Source organism: Anolis sagrei, chromosome 1, assembly GCF_037176765.1.
Source record: "Anolis sagrei isolate rAnoSag1 chromosome 1, rAnoSag1.mat, whole genome shotgun sequence".
In the NCBI taxonomy this organism is placed as follows: domain Eukaryota; kingdom Metazoa; phylum Chordata; class Lepidosauria; order Squamata; family Dactyloidae; genus Anolis; species Anolis sagrei.
Window position 1 is genome coordinate 33,645,119 of NC_090021.1, and position 18,207 is coordinate 33,663,325.

The 18,207-nt window shown below is 38.4% G+C and overlaps 1 protein-coding gene across 1 annotated transcript in view; it reads right to left on the bottom strand.

Moving 5' to 3' along the window:
- Window positions 1-18,207, bottom strand: part of PTPN14 (protein tyrosine phosphatase non-receptor type 14) — a 137,822-nt gene that overhangs the window by 32,038 nt on the left and 87,577 nt on the right. The window contains exons 6-10 of the mRNA XM_060754280.2: window positions 15,274-15,344; window positions 13,733-13,820; window positions 7,366-7,454; window positions 5,926-6,013; window positions 4,366-4,448 (exon numbers count right to left, since the gene is read on the bottom strand). Of these exons, the coding sequence (XP_060610263.2) occupies window positions 4,366-4,448; window positions 5,926-6,013; window positions 7,366-7,454; window positions 13,733-13,820; window positions 15,274-15,344 (419 nt within the window). The remainder of the gene's footprint in view (window positions 1-4,365; window positions 4,449-5,925; window positions 6,014-7,365; window positions 7,455-13,732; window positions 13,821-15,273; window positions 15,345-18,207) is intronic.

Genomic DNA, 18,207 nt, shown 5'->3' on the forward strand with positions numbered 1-18,207 from the left:
ATTGAGAGATTCTTAATCATTCTGTAAAATTTATACTCTTATTCAAGGAACACAAAATGGATGCTGTATACCTTCAATTATCTACTTTGTAACTGCTATCAAAAACAAAACTAAATAATTAGAAAGGATTCAAATCCTCCTTCGTTTATAAAAATATTAAAATTCTGTAATCATCATGCTTTTTCAAAATTATGATAGCCTGAAAATGCGAGAAGGCAGAGGAAGGGAACTAAGAAATGAGAACTGCAGAAGTATCAAGGTGGTTAAACCTATTGCTCACCTGAATGTATGGACTATAGCTCCTGTCATCCAACACTGTCCTTGGCAGGATGACAGGAGTAAGTAGTCTAAAACATATGGAGGATACCAGAATTGAGATGACTCGTTTACACAGGGAAGCAAGAATAGTAAGAGACAGCATTAGCAAGTCACCAACGAGGCAATGCACAGAAACCAAATAAAAAAAGCAGGCAAAAGATGAAGGAAAATGCTGGTCTTTATGTTTTAGAATAGTAAGATGCAATGTGGTCACACATAAGAAGAAATAGACAAAAGTGAAGAAGCGGGAAAATACACACACATTCACAGGACACAGCAGGGGTAAGGTCCTTACGTGTAGAGAGGAAAGGTAGAATTTGTCCTCTTACAGTTTCTGATCTGGTGAATGATGTGATGTGCAATTAGAAAACACATGTTAAAAATGAAATGTGAATAGCAGGGCCGTTTTCAAAGTCATAAGCCAGGACAAATCTGCAGGTGGAAATGAGAGACCTTGCAAATTCCTCAGTGGTACCATCCTGGTAGTATTAAATTGATATATTTTTCTCCGGCTAGACACTCAACAATACCAAAAATGCAATGAATAACAAGCAATAAATAAGAGATACTGAAAAATGCAACCCAACAACCCAACAATTAATAGGAGACCGATGTCCTCACTGTGGGAGAACATGAGGATCAAGAATAGCCACCTATGGACCCACCGCCAAGACACTACACTTGGAGGACCATCATCCTCGGACTCCGAGGCATTGCCTGAGTAAACTTGAATCAGAAAATGACCCAGGAATGGCTAAGCACGATGGAACGGATGAGAATCAAACATGATGACATAGTTTTAAATTTTTTATTGTTCACCGTTTTTATGCTCTTAGATATATTGTGATGTTTTTCTTTGTTTTTATTGATGTATGTATTTTTATATGGCACTGAATTGTGCCGACTTGTTCGCCACCCTGAGTCACCTTCAGGCTGATATGGGTGGGGTAGAAATGGAGTAAATAAATAAATAAATAAATAAATAAGTAATAAGAATACAGTTGGCCCTTCACACTTGTGGGTTTGACATTTGCAGATCTGATTAATCATGAGTTTGATTCAAATGTTCTTTTTCAGAATCTCTAGTGCAACTTCCACTAGAGTCTCACTGGAGGACCTGGGCATTCCTACAGGGAACACTTCTCTAAGAATCTCTACGTTCTTGAGTATGACAATTTGGTTAACTTACAGCAGAAGCTGACAACAGAGTCATGCTAGAGGACTTAGAAATTCTAGAGAAGTGTTCTCTCGAGTAAAACAAATAGCAATTTTTTATTTGTGGTTTTTCCCTTTTGTGGGAAACGTGTGTTCCTAACCCTAGTGAATGTAGAGCAAACCTAGTTCAACTATTACAAAATACAGTAGTTACTAGCTCTCCAAATAACAAATCCCATCATGTTTTCATCCATCATCTAAAAATGTATTAAGGACAAGTAATTCACTATCTGGGCTTCTACTACTAATAGAGTCCTAGATCTGATGCTTAGAACTAGACTTCAGATGGCTGGAGCACATGATAGCTTGATATTTATTTATTTATTTACTTCATTTATACCCCGCCTTTCTCCCCCTCAGTGGACTCAAGGCGATTTACAACACTGGTACAATTCAATACCGGTAAAATCAACAGTAAAAACTATAACATACTATAAGATCAATGAAAGGTCTCACAAAGCATAAGCTTCTAGCAGGTTCTCAATACAGCCTTGCACTTAAGCATGAGTCTGATGGGCACAGGTTACAAGCAATTGCATGCCATCAAACCAAGCAGGCTGACAAACTGAGTATGTTCACAACTCCTGACTATGAATATTCAGTGACTTTGGAGCTCCACTTTCCACAACCCCCCCCCCCCCCCAAAAAAACCATATTGTTTTGTCTCCCTATGCCATTGCAGGGGCCTTTCCCCCAGCTTTTAGGGACTCAGATCTTGTTTGCTATGTACTAATCTTGTTGTGTATCTAATAATAATAATCATCATCATCATCGACAAACTCACGATCTGTCAACTGCAAAAGGCCACATTACTTGGAACTGTGCGCATCATTCGAAAATACATCACACAGTCCTAGACGCCTGGGAAGTGTTTGACTTGTGATTTTTTGATACGAAATCCAGCATATAGATCTTGTTTGCTGTTACATACTGTGCTTTTGTGTAAGTAAAATAATAATAATAATAATTATTATTATTATTATTATTATTATTATTATTATTCCTCTTCTTCTCCAATCTTCCTCCAATTATCTCAAGGTGCTGTACACAGATCTATAATTCCCCACTTATCTTCACAATAATTCTGACAAGTCAGACTGAGAGAAAGTAACTTCTCCAAGATCACCCAATTTCAAGACTACATGAGGACCTGCACTCAAATTACCTAAATCCCAGATCACCAATACCACCTGCACAAAAGCTGAGAAAGAGGGCATGATAATCTGGGATGTGCAGTTGGAGCTAAACTGGGACACAAACAGAATCAGACTGAGCCCCAGAGGACAGAGAGTTTTATTCGAGCAGCCAACCATATGAATTATCTGTATGGAATATCAATGCTGGGGCAGATTAAAATCAACCTTGTAAGTGAAGAGGTCCTCAGCTAATAAACTCTTAATACTTAAGTCAGCTCAACTACACTGCTGTGTCCTCAGCTTTTCCCTCAGTTATGCAAGCTCAACAGATGGCAACACTGATAAAGCAGATGCGGATGTTCAGTTTGTAAGTGGGGCATCAAGGTCATTGAGGGTTTCCTCTCAGCTGCTCCGTTAACTAATTAAATGCTAGAATATTGCTTGATATACTCTAACAAAAGGGATTTGCCTTTTGTGGAACAATAACTGGAGAGATGCTGAATGGCTCAAATGGTGTCTATCAGCTCAGAAGTAAGCCCAACTGAGTTCAATGTGACTTAGTCCCATGTAAAAGCATAAGATTGCACTTTTAATCAAGATGTGAGTAGCAGAAAATTACTTAATCCCACATTATCTGATTGTTGGCTCGGATAACCCAGTTCAAAACAGAAATTGTGGGATTTTCTGCCTTGATATTCTGGGATACAGGGCTCTGTGGAAGGGCCCTGGGAATATCTTGAAAGCCACAGGTTCCTCCCTCCTGATGTAAGGCATATTTTACTATTTTCTCCTTTCAATCCATTTGTTCATTCAGAGACAGAGAAACAAACAGATAGGCAACAGAGAAATATGGAGGGCCCTTCCACAGAGTTCTATATCCCAGAATATCAAGGCAGAAAAGCCCACATTATCTGAGTGTGGACTCAGATAACCCAGTTCAAAGCAGATATTGTGGGAGTTTCTGCCTTGATATTCTGGAATATAGGGCTGTGTGGGAGGGCCCCTAGATAGCGAGACAGGACCCTTCTATACTACCATATAATCCAGAATATCAAATCGGATAATCCACATTATCTGCTTTGAACTTGATTATCTGAGTCTGCGCTGTCAAATAATCCAGTTCAAAGCAGATAATCTGGATTCCATGCAGCTGTGTAGAAGGGGCCACAGATAGATTTCATATTATTTTCTGGAAAATCCTTTTAGTCCTTGTTAGCACTTTTTCCTTAAATAAAAAGGCAACATTTCAAGAGCATGTTCCTGAGAGCACAATGTGTAAAATAATGTTTGGGTATGATCTAGATTATGGCACATCTGGGATGAATGTAAGGATTTATCACACCCTGGAAAGCTCTCCAGATTCCTAGACAACAGTAATATGAAGTACAATTCATGAGCATAGAAGGTTTAAAAACTAGAGAGAGCAGAGCAGGCATCACTTCTCACTAAAGCCAAGATGTTTATTGTACCTCAATGAAAACATAAGAATGCTCAGTAAAGTGGAAGGCAATAGAATAAGAGGAAGACCACATTACAATAGATTACTTCAGTCAATAAAATCCCATCCCCGAGTTTCTATCTACACAGGAAACTGATAGAGAACAAGCCATAGAAATGCACAATAAAAGACCAAATAGAAATGACATTGCCTTATATTCAACACAGCAAACCATAATTTGTGTAGATATATACTCACTCTGTGCAGATTTTGTTTTGCTTGTAAAACTTGTGTTTTGCTGCAAACAGCCGTGAAATATACTTGGCATTTTCAATGTCATCCTTGAAAAGCAGAAAGTTGAGAGAGAGCGCAGAACATAAGAGGAGAAACACATTTAATTATACCATGACTTATATAGCAAAGAGTTACATAACACTGACCATGTCTTTCTAAAAAATTCATTAGAAATAATGCTATGCTCAGAATGATAAATGCAAAAAGTCAGTCACTAGACTCTAAATTGTGGAACTGTGGAGATGCTATTGCAAACTTGTAACACCACCTGGACTCAGTGAGTGATCTGATATGTAAATCATGCTAATATATTGTTAAACCTAAGAAGGTAAAGACTGCTATTTTATTCATTTATATCATTTATAGATTTTTAAAATAATTACAAATGAAAACATACAAAAGCATTTCTCTGTTTATGTTTCTTATGTGTTATTTTACAAATGACTGAACACCCACAGAGTTAAAAGTACTGTATTAAAAATTTTAAAAGACACAATATAAAAAGTTAACTATCATACCATTACAAGCACATCAAAGTCACTTGTAAAACATGTTGGAATAGGAACCTTTCCAGTTATCCACAGTTGGAAAGCAAGGAGAGACCCATTCTTGCCCCACTAAAGTCTGGGAACAGTCACCAGATAGGTCTTCTCCACTGTTCCACAAAACATGCTTTGGATGGTAGTGGGACAGACAAAAGGCATCTCTCAAATATCTTAGAGCTCAAATAGGCTCGTACAGGGAGATATGGTTATTCAATAGCCTGTGCCCCAACCATGCAGGACAATAGTTCTCAACCTGTGGGTCCCCAGGTGTTTTGGCCTACAACTCCCAGAAATCCCAGCCAGTTTACCAGCTGTTAGGATTTCTGGGACTTGAAGGCCAAAATACCTGGGACCCACAGGTTGAGAACCACTAATGTAGGGCTTATCAGTCAAAATCAGTTCTTTAAATTGCGCTTGGAAGCAGTGAAGTTGTTGCAATAAGAAGATTGTATGCTCACTGTGTGCTGCTTAATTTATTAATCTGGCTGCAGCACTTCAGGCGGTTTCTGAGCATTTTTTCATTTGTAATCCCACATAGACTGAGATACCATTAATCAAAATGGGATGTAACCAAGGCATGTGCTCCCGGATCAGACATCTCCAGAAACGGGTGCAACTGGTGCACTACTTTTACTTGTGCAAATGGCAAACCTATGCCTAAAGGCTTGCTGGCAGCTCTCCTGAAGTAGAAAGTGATGCATTCTGGAACGGCTGGACCAGACTGGGGAAATAGCAAGCTTGAAAGAACAGTAACAGCTATGACAATTTAGCAGCAGAGAAATAACTGGAAAGTAACTCTCCAGAGCCTGCCAGGCTGCCAACACCTGGTTCTGAGGAAAGATGCCTCAGATTAAGGTATTTGGGATTAAGGAAAAGATGAAAGTGACAGTGTAGGGGAAGTGCTGTAGGAGTGGTGGACCTCAAGTGGTGAGACACTTTTCACCTCCCATGGATATTGGCTTTTTAATGCTTTGCTTACCGTATGAAAAAACACTGTTTCTTCCTTGTTGAGCAGTTCCACAGTGATTGAAGACTTGTTGTGCGTTATATTGCCAATATCATTCCACCTATGGGGGGAAAAAAACTTTTGCTAAATCTAGCCAAACATTGCAAAACAATGTTCTACTTGGCATTGGGAGCTTTTAAAAAGTATTTCTGCTCATGAAACTTCCGTATATTGGTACTGTCGATTGTTTAGAATTTTTTACATGCTCCTCAAGGCGGAATTCTCTCCAGTCTGGAGGTTCTTCATTCAGCTGAAAGTGCAGCTGAAGAAAGGCGGAGGTTTCCCCTGACATTAAGTCTAGTTATGTCTGACTCTGGGGGTTGGTGCTCATCTCCATTTCTAAGCCGAAGAACCGGTATTGTCCATAGATGCCTCCAAAAGCATGTGGCCAGCAGGAATGCATGAAACGCCGTTACCTTTCCACAGAAGCATACCTAATGATCTACTCACATTTGCATGTTTTTGAACTGCTAGGTTAGCAGAAGCTGGGCCTAACAGGGGGAGCTCACCTCGCTCCACAGATTCGAACTGCCGACCTTTTGGTCAGCAAGTTCAGAAGCTCAGCAGTTTAACCTGCTGCGCCACCAGGGGGCCCTTCGAAAGTGTAGTTACAGCTATTTTAATAATAAATGAACAACCAATGTTGCTGTGCTTGTTTCATTGCAAAGAGAAACGTTAGGTGACCATCCCTAGGCATCTAGCTTATGCAGACATTAGGCCCTCCATTTTTGAAAGGGTTAGGAATGTAGACTTCCTGTGAAAGTGGAAGAAATGCAAATAAGAACACTTTTTTTTATCCCCAGACAACTTATCTAGATATCTGTTTGTCCTCCAAACTCTATGCCAAATCTCTCCAGAATGTTGACCACCAAGTTATCTTACAAAACCTAGCAACTCCTAGAAAGGACATACCAACCAAATTCATGAATAATCATATTTGCAAAAGTTAAACCTGCAAACCTGGATGACTGAGTGCATGAAGATGGGTGGGTTTATTGAAAGCACAGGGAAAACACAAAAGGTAAGGAAAGCAAAATCAATGTTGACCTACTTTGTTTCACATCAAGGCAGCTGATTGCTTCTGATAGAAAAAATCACATTATCTTTCAATTGGTAAAAAAATTCTGATACGCAAATGAAAATATTCACAATATTATGTTGATTGCATCTGACTTTGTTTCTTTTATATCCCACCTTTTCCCCCAACAAGGGACCCACTTGCTAGAGATAGCCCTATGTTCAGCGGACTGCAGAAGTCCAACCATGAGCAAAATCTGCATATCATTTCTCTTACATTGAGCTTGATATGAGTAGAAATCTGTGAGTGATTAGAAAGTTAACCTTCTCATATGGGTCTTCCACTGGAGTCAATGAAAATGCAGATAAATTAATATTAAAGTTTCCTGATTTTACCTGTAGATCACTGTGGTCCTTCCCATTCGGTTTTTCACAAAAATTCCCATACAGAAGATTCCAAGATGAATGTCATTTCCTTGATTGTCCTGTATGAAGAAAATAATATGAATGACCAAAAGCTTAATTCTACCAGAATTATGTAAAGAAATAATAATCATGCAAAGATAGCAAAGTCAATGTGTAACAAGTGTCTCAAGACACCCTACGTACAAAAGTAGCATCAACTGTGAGATCTTTGCTCCTCTCCAAAGGACCAGAGCATCCTCAAATAAATACCACAAATAAGTACATTTCAAGTACTTTTTATAACACAAAGTACATTTTATAACACAAAACTAACATAAGGAAAGCAATATCATGGAAGAAATTGTTGATAACAAGCACACAGATTCCTAGAAGCTGCAATTGTCACGATTCCTCCTCCTTTTTTTCATTAGAATGTTGCAGACCTTAGAAGGTTCATGCAAACACATGCCATGGAAGGTGTCTGAAATTATATTAAGCATTATTTTTGTCTATGTGTCACATGTGCTTATAGATGTTTTTACAGCTTTCTGATGTTATCCATATAAGGCCGGGGGAGCTTTCACACAATTAAAACTTGTGGGCCAGTTGCAACCGTACCTTGGGAAGTCAGACTTGGCCATGGTGGTTCATGCTCTTGTTACATCTCATATAGAATACTACAACACACTCTACATGGTGTTGCCTTTGAAGATGGCCGGGAAGCTTTAATTAGGTGGCAGCCAGATTCCTAACTGGGGCGGCGTACGCCTCTGTTATGTCAGCTCCACTGGCTGCTAGTCTGCTCCAAGTCCAATTCAAAGTGCTGGTCTTGGCCTATAAAGCCCTATACGGTTCTAGTCCAACTTACCTGTCCGAACAAATCTCCCTCTATGAGCACACAAGAGCTTTAAGATGGGCTGGGGTGGCCCTGTTCTCCATCCCAACCTCTTAGCAAGTGGGACTGGTGGGGACGAGAGACAGGGCCTTCTCAGTTGTGGCCCCTCAGCTATGGAACTCCCTTCCCAGTGACATCAAGAAGGCCCCACTCCTCCTGGCTTTTAAGGAAAAAACTTAAGACCTGGCTTTTTACAGAGGCGTTTGGTGAATAGGAAACTACAGAATGAGACTTCAACGGCTTGAATAATGGACTATGGATTTGGAAAATGATTTGGACATGAGAACATGACTCGGTATTTCATATGGTTTAAATCTCTTTGATTGATTGATATGTGTTTTAATGGCTTAAATATTTAGATTGCTTATATTTTGATGGGATGTGTTTTATTGTTTACCAGTGTGGCATTGAATTTTTCCCATATTTGTAAGCCACCTTGAATCCCCTTCAGGGTCGAGAAAGGCGGGGTAGAAATGACATTAATAATAAATAAATAATATGCATCCTTTACTGCTTTTAGAAAAGGGATGGTGAGGTATGGAGAATCAGTTACTGAGAATCTTAACTTCAAAGAACTGCTTAGCCCAGTTCATGCTACTGGATCCACTCTTAAATCAGTAGTTTAAATCATTGCTTTGCAGAAATTCAGGAGAAGTAGAATCGAGATAAATAATCAACTGGGTAGCATATTTTTTGCTGGCACAATCTCTCATTTAATTCATAAGTAACATAATTAATAACTTAATTATGCAAAAATGTTTATGCGAAAATTGTAACACAAGTCAACAGTTTTAATTTTTAAAATGTAATTAAGTTGGTCCTTTTCACTGCCAAATTTCTGTCATATTTTATAACTCAATTGCTTTTAATTAGCAGGTTCCTTTCAATGTAATTATGATATTTAATTATACAATGAAAGCAACAACAGCAACAACAAAAATCATATTTAGATTCTGCTTGAATTAGATAATTCCGGCCTAGATTTGGTCAAACTATTCATGAAAATATCTGCAACACTGATATAATAAACTGGCTCTATGTTTTGTTAAAATCAAACTCACAAGTTAAGCCTTTAAGAGGCCTGTTCAAACTACACATTGATACAGCCATTACTCCTTTTAAACCACTATGGCAGCATTCTATGAAAACCTAGTCTTTGAGATTTGTCATTTAGGGAATTATACTTAGAATTATCAATCAGAGAACTCCAGTGCCTCACCAAACTACACATTTCAGCATAACATAAGATGTTTCAATTGCAGTTAAAGAGGTTACACCATACTATAATATGCAATGTAAAAAAGATCTATAGTGTAATGTCATCAGCCAAAATAGCTTAGAACCAATTTAAAAACAATTTAATCTTAAGGCATTACCCAAAGCAAAAATCCAAAATCAAGTTAGTCATGAGAGAGCAAAGCATAGTCTTCAAATGGTAAACTCAAACTTCCATGAGCCCTAGCCAGCATAGGTAAATATCAGAAGAGTGGGAGTTGTAGCTCTATAACAGGGGTGCTCAAACTATGGCCCGGGGGCCAGATACAGCTCTCTGGCCCTCGCTCAGGGTCAACCTAAGTCTGAAACTACTTGAAAGCACACAACAAAAACAAAAACAACAATCCTATCTCATCAGCCAAAAGCAGGCACACACTTCCCATTGAAATACTAATAAGTTATGTGCAGTGTGCATTGGAATTCATTCATGCTTTTTTCAAATTATAATCCAGCCCTCCAACACTTTGAGGGACTGTGACCTGGCCCTCTGTTTAAAAAGTCTGAGGACCCCTGCTCTATAACATTTGGATAGCCACATGTTCCGTCTCCCAGGAGACTGGGTTTATTGTCTTTTTGGGTTGTTTAAATTGGTTGCCCCTTGCCTTTCTCCTAGGCCTCTGCAGCCTCTGCAAAGGCCTAAAAAGTTAGCAGCCAGAGGCAGGAAAGCCAGTTTTCAGGCCCTCTGCAATAATTGGCCAAAGAGTGGCTCTTTGGGCCCGCCCCTGTTTCCAGCAGTCATTTTGGAGTTCTCCCTGCTCCTTCAGTTTTAGAAAGAATCCATGATGTGCTGTTGGCAGACAAGGTACCTCAGAAAATATCATTGTAAAAACAATGGAGAAATTGAGTTTAATTTAGTTATAGATAGAGAGTAATTTAGTATAATTGAGTATTTGAGTTTAATTTAGTTATAGATAGATAGATTGAGTAATTTAGTTTAACTGAGACCTATAGATTATAGATAGATAGATAGATAGATAGATTATAGATAGATTATAGATAGATAGATAGATAGATAGATAGAGATAGATAGATAGATAGATAGAGTAATTGGGTTTAACTGAATATAGATAGAGTTTATTAATATAGATGCAATTTATTATTCATTGATTGTTTGGTAACATTAATATGGGCCAAGTCTACAAGGACTTTGTTAATAAATATCCTGTTTATTGTTTAAAATTGAAGTGGACTCAGTTATTCCAGAAAGCTCAATCTGCCTAAAGAAAGACCCCCGCAGTTTCGCCCAGACATAGATAGCAGCACGTCAAAGTTTTATTTTAAAGCGTCTGGGCGTAACGGCACACCACATATTCTTTGTCTTTGTTGTAAAAGCAGAACCAAGTTATGATCACTGAGACCCAGAAACCTAGCTATAGTTCCTATATTGGGAGAGAGTTGGGGCAAAAATAAATAAATAAATAAATAAATAAATATTTTTAAAAACAAGAGTTGTGTCTTGACTCTACAATGAGATGTACTCTATAACTATGGTGTTAAGCAAAGAAGAATCTTGCTCCCACAGTCCCATAGGCTGAGGTAATACTGCACTCTAGCTGAGAATAAAGCTCCATTAACATATCATGCTCAAGCTTTTGATAGTAAAGTCTACTCCTTTTGTTCCAAAAGGCACAATGGTGATTGTTGGAGTTCTGGGGGTGGAGTTGCCTTCTAGTGCTGTTCTAAAACCTGGAAAATACATTACTTGATACCTTCTTATGCAGTGGTGAACATACTTGAGTAATACTCCAGTATGCATGATTAAGAGTAATGAAGGTATAATATATATAGTAGAGTCATAGAATCATAGAACCACATATTATGTGTGGGATCCATCTGGTACCCAATGCATAATATGATTTTTGATGTAATCTGGAACTCTTTCCCCCCTACTTGAAATGAACAACATCTTCTTCATTTGTGCTTTTGGTGAAAGCATATTACAAAATCACCCTGGAAGACCTAGGGATGCCTAGAGAAGTGTTTTATTCCAGGCATCCAGTGCAAATCTATGGTAAACTTCCTGCAGAACCTCAGATATAAATGAAACCACTTTCATAATAAGTGAGCCCACTGAACTCCCAACAGTGGGAATTTTCAATATTTTGTCTTGAATATACAGCTATGATGCATCAGATATAATATTCATACAAACTTTAGAAAGGATATACAGCAGTGGTTCTCAACTTGTGTCCCCCCAGATATTGGCTTTCAACTCCCAGAAATCCTAACAGCTGGTAAACTGACTGGGATTTCTGGGAGTTGTAGACCAAAACTCCTGGGGACCCACAGGTTGAGAATCACTGATATACAGTATCATCAAGGCCGAGGCAAAGCAACACTTAAACTTCTCAATGTTCTTATCTTCCTAACACAACATGCTGGATTAATTTTTACACCTACAATCAGCACTTCCTCTACTAATGTAAACATGCTTTGGTGCTTGCCAAAAGGTATAAATGGGAATCAGGATAAAAAGCCTTTGTAACAATGATCACTTTGGTACATCACAGACCTTCAAATATGGTATAAACTTTTGATTTCTCCCTGTTGAAAGGCTGGACACAGAAAAACACATGCCTTCCCATAAAGAAAAGTCATTCACTTTGATGCGGACTGTCACAAGATAGAGAATGCAGAAGCTAGCCAAAATTGTTTATTTCCTTCTGTCCCCCTCTCCCTTCTGGCAAATTTGAGAGTTTTCCTCCTTCAGCTGCAGCAGAGACAGGTTCTTGAGATCCTAAGCTGGGACATGCCTCAGGGTACAAATGGAATTGCTCATGGCACATAAAGCTGTAGAACAGCTCGACATTCAGTACACAGATGGGAGGTGGGGGCAAAGGGACTTTTTACAGCTGAAAGCACAATATTTTGTGCTATTCTGCAGGTTAGAATATATCACTACTGCCTACAGGGTCATTAATATGTGAATCATATGAGTCTGCCCCAGGAGAAAAAAATGGATCCAGGTGGCTTTCTTATGGCCATTGAATAGGTTCCTGTTGTATTGACAGGTGATTGTGTCAAAAGCATCCCTTCCCACAAAGCAGAGCCAAGTAGGAGCTGTTGTAGCTGGATTGGATGACTACTAGAAGGGAGATGGCAGGAAAAAAAGACAGTTTTGACTAAATACAGGCAAGAACTCATTAGAACATTTACGCTTTCCTTTTTCTTTTCTTTTTCCCCTTGGAATAGCATGTGTGGCCTCACAGATCCATGGGATTCTGGATGAAACTGGTTTTACATTATAACAGCTTTAGCTCTATGTATTGTCGAAGGCTTTCATGGCCGGAATCACTGGGTTGTTGTAGGTTTTTCGGGCTGTATGGCCATGTTCTAGAAGCATTCTCTCCTGATGTTTTGCCTGCATCTATGGCAGGCATCCTCTGACCTCACAACCTCTGAGGATGACTGCCATAGATTCAGGTGAAACGTCAAGAGAGAATGCTTCTAGAACATAGCCATATAGCCCGAAAAACCTACAACAACTCAGCTTTAGCTCTCTTGCTGGAAAACCAACATTCAGAACTGTACAGGGAAGTGTGTCCCTGTTGGCTCTGCTGCACCCCACCAATATGGATGGGTCACCTTTCTTGGACAGCACTTGTGGACACTGTTTGGGGATTTGCCATCACTAACATACTTATTAAAGCTCTTTCTCTCTTTTCCATTTAACTTCAAGGAAGTAGCTTAAGTGCAAAACAAGATCTGCCAGGATGATTTGAAACATAATCAACACAAAAATTGACTCTTGGTCAATTGAAGAACAGATCAGGGAATTCAGCCTGTGTTGGGATGGGAAGCCAAGTGTTCAGCATAGGAGTACTTCTGGACTTAGCTTTGAGCACAAGCATGATATGAAAACAGTTAAAATTGTCCATTGCCAATCCTCAACACAATACCTCCAGGTAGAAGAATTTATATTTCAACATAGAGGCAAACTGCTAAAACTGGCTGCACCAGGGTCTTACACAGAGAATCCTAATACATAAAGGATAAAAATATTTCCCTCCTCCTAATGTTCTTTTGTTAATGATAATAGCATTGCCATCTAGTGTTATCAAGTTGACACTGGGTAATACTAATGCAGACATTACTAAGACTGGTGAATTATGTTTCGGCAGCCCTGCACTAATGATAAATGTCTTTGCTGGGGGGAGAAAAATCACAGCTTCTAGTGTAGCACCTTACCTTCACAGGGAAAGTTTCCTGCCCAAACCCATCTAATCGTTCCACTTCACTTATGTATTGAAGTTCCGCTTTTGCAGCAGACATCCCACTGTGAATGAAGAAAACAGAAACATGGCTCAACATTATAGATGACTAAAGATTCTAGTCTGATTTGCTGGTTTGGCGTTCTCTTTAGATCATTCTCTCTGGATCATTGGGCAAAATGGATCAGAAGCACCTATCTGCCCTGCCCCCATCCCAATGTTTCACTCCATAGTGCATTTGGGGGCATTCTGGGAGTATTATTACAAAAAATCCCTCATTTTTGGCCCTGGGGAATCTGGATATAAAAATGGCCCAAGGAGCTACATGTGGCCTATGAGCACACTGTGCCCATCCCTTACCAAGATGATTCACTTCATCCAGAAACTCCTAGTTCTAGGAGCCCCACATACATATTTCAGTCCCTCATCCAAATACGTAATGTTGGAAACTAGCTAAATTATCTAATAGGGAGGGCTTTTTCAAAATAGTGTCATAACTGCCCCATGTAGGCAAGCCTGAAATTTTCAATGTATTGTTGACAACTTTCATGGCCAGGATCACTGGGTTGTTGTAAGTTTTTTGGGCTGTATGGCCATGTTCTAGAACCATTTTCTCCTGAATGGTTTTGCCTGAATCTATGGCAGGCTTCCATAGATGACAAAAAGGCTCAGGCTGTTAAAATTGTCAGGTTTTACAATGTATTGTAATGTAATATAGCTGAGTCATGCACTGCTAATGGGCTTCTATCGGAAATGCTGAGTCATGCATTAACTGTATACAGAACTTCATTTGGGGAATGTGTTCTGGTCTAGTCCAGGTGATTGTGAATGATGCAATCCTGGGTCTGAGTTGAGTTAATGAGTTGGGAGCCAATCAGGGATTTCTATGTGTAATTGTATAGAATTGTATATAAGGAAGTCATGTACAGTGTATATTTCTCCTTGTGCTGTGATGTTGTTTATTGAAGGCTATATGTAATTAAAAGAACCTGTCTGCTAAGACAAGATATAACTGTGTGCTGTGGTAACTCTGTATATTATCTAGACTGGGGGAAAGACAATGGTAAAACTGACAGTGGCCGGGCATGTGCTGAAGTGTCTGTAAAAGGTTCCAGCCTGGCTGCAGGCTGTGGGAGCAGTTGACTGAAAATACTGTGCAGGAAGAAGCTACTGGAAAGTGCTGAAGTTGTGCAACTGATCTGCTGCTGAATTGTGAAGTTAATCTCAACATTAAATGCTACTGTTTATCACTGAACAAGGATGGAACAACATAACATTAACTGCACTTTTCTTATCCCTATAATAAGGGATAAAGTGAATAATAGAATCATAGAATAATAGTGTTGGAAGAGACCATGTGGATTATCTACTCCAATCCCCTGCCATGCAGAAAAAAGCACAATCAAAACATCCCTGACAGATGGCCACACAGCCTCTATTTAAAAGCCTCCACATAATAATTACACGTGATACCCATATTTTGGTAATTATCTGTGTATCGATATATTTATGACTCACCAATTGTTTTTGTGCTCCTGGGCTACTTTTTGTGTCAGTTCCTCGAGGACTGCTTCATCTTGGGTCAAATCCTACAGAAAAGAACAAAAAATCACAGTTACTCAAAGAATACATATGTAACAACGAACTGTTTGTAATAAGAGGAGGACATACAGAGAATTACATTTTCACTTCCAGTACTTTGAGTTTTGTGGTTAATATTGGACTTTGCACCTGAGTTTGGTGGGGATAGTTGCAGCAAATCTAATTGTTGGATACCAAGTACATTCCATGAAGCAAATATGGTTTTGTTCCCATCCCCTAACTATCGATTATCAGAAACTTTATCAACTCTAAACAAAATTATCTTATTAATAGTATTGCTCAGGTTGAGCATCCCTTATCTGAAATGTTTGGGATCAGAATTGTTTTGAATTTTAATAATAATAATAATAATAATAACTCAGGGACTCAGGGCGGCTAACATGGGGCTATGCCCAAGCAATTACAATAAGGCAATATAAAATACAGATAAGACAGATGATAACATCAAGTAAAATACTATACAATAATTGAATAATACAGTAAAATAGTGACAATAATATAATAAAACAGAGCTTTGACATTTTTCGGATTCTGGAATAACTGTATTTGCATATACATACACAATTAATAAACTAAAATGTTTAACTATATAAATTGTTTTTAAAAGTAATTTAGAGATTTTATTGACAGTTAAGTATACTTTCTCAAATCAGTACTGCTTTTAAATGTGTTGTTAGCAGCCTTGAATCTTGCCTTATTGTAATTGCTTGGGCTTGACCCCAGCCTTGAGAGAAAGGCAGGATATAACATTGATGACAATGTATAAAGAACAGTTTGAGGTTAGTAGAAGAAAGATTCCTAAGTTCTTCACACTGGTGAATTGTCCTCTACGACTTGCTTTCTATTCATTTTAATTTAGGTCTCAGTCTAGTTTCTAGACTCAATCAGATACACTGATTCTACTACTGAATGGTAAGTTAACACTCATGCAAGTCTCACTAATTCAGTTTATCTCTTGTTGTGTGCTCCAAAGTTTTAGCTCCAAAGTTTTATGGTTCAAAATGAGAAATAAAACATACTTGTATTATTCCGCTACCCGGGTACCAAGAGACAGGGAAGGGCAGACAGATTAATTTGGAACCTTTCAAAGTATGCAAACTTCCTTTCGTGAGTCTGACCATTTGCCCATCTAGCCCAATACTGTCAATTCAGACTGTCAGTAGTTCTCCAAAGCTTTGAGACAGTATGCCTTCCTAGCTCTACCACAAGATTCCTGGTGATCTCCTATCCAACACAGCTTTCCTTCCAAAATCAGATGATTTTCGGTGTTTTTGGGGATGTTGCGGTGCAAAGAAATCTTTTAAAACAATCCATTACAATAGTACAAATGAACTCTCTTCCTGGTTTCAAAGCTTAGTACTCATAAAAATAAACACTAGCTCACTTTCTGAGTGGAATGCCTCAAGGCTATGCGTATTTATACTTAACTGAACTGCCTTGCTTCTTATTCACTGGGGGCCTCCCTGGTATTATTTGTTCCTGACACTGAAAAATGTGAAAGCGGTAGCGTGTAATGAAAAATAGCATGGTACGTGCCTATACACAGCTACACACCTGCAAGGCGTTCTGTATACATACCTTTGTTCTTTTCACTGTTGAAAAAAAATGACGTTTGACACATATTGTAGCTGCACAAGATCAGACACAGTCTCAATGCAGCAACCCTCTCTAGGGGCCCTTCCATACAGCCCTATATCCCAGAATATCAAGGAGAAAAATCCCACAATATCTGCTTTGAACTGGGTTATCTGAGTCCACACTGCCATACATTCCAGTTCAAATCAGATAATGTGGGATTTTCTGCCTTGATATTCTGGGATATTGGGCTGTATGGAAGGGCCCTGGCAGTCCCTAAGCAAAATGGTCCAGTAGTCCTCCCATCCTGCAGTAAAGTCCTCAATCCATGCACTAAGAAATTAGTAAGAATGGTGTATTAGCTAATTAATTTATATACTCATGTGTAACTTCAGACATTTTAAAATTTCTAAATTTTAAAACTCAACCTAAGGCTTTATCAAAATGTACAGCATTATGATTATCCAAGCTTGGTATATGGCTTACACAATGGACAGGTCACTAGCTTGTGAAGCACAAACTGCCCAAGATATTTATTATAGGTAAGGCTAAGCCACCAATGCATAAATTGAGGTTTCTTTCTTTCTTGCTTGCTTGCTTGCTTTTTTTTTTTTTTTTGTTTGCCTTCAGTTTTAGGGACATATAAGATGTTTGTGCTCACAGAGCTGTACCACTGAGCTATAGCCACAATAGACTGTAATACAATTTTTCAAAATACCTTCAAAAATATAAGTTGATAGTGACTGGTAAAAAACAAGGATATCTGAGTCTTAATTAACACATCCACATTCTAGAAATTGCCTACTTATACTAGGAAAAATGAAATAACCAAGATTTCTGGACCATTGTTAAATGCTAGATTAAGACTAGAGAAAATTAGACATGACCTTATAAAGGTTGTATAGGAGAATATCATGCAGATTGGAATCCCCAAACAAAGAAATGTAAGCAAAGTAAGTGCACGAATCACATTGAATTTAAGGATTACTGATACCATTTTACATTAGAATGCAATGTTTCCTGAAATTTTGAAGATATGGAGGAGAAAGGCTTTTTATTTTTATTTTAAGTTGAAAATATGCAATATTTGCACCTCTGAATGTTACGTTGTTCATTTAGGAATTTAAAATCCTTTATGAGTTACCATAAAATGATTGTGTCTTTATTAAAAGCACAGTTCATTCAGAGTATAATAGCAAATTGATCTTACTGATTTAAAAGTTTATTTGTTGTTCATTCTAAATTGAGATATAATATCTTGAACTGTAAGGAACA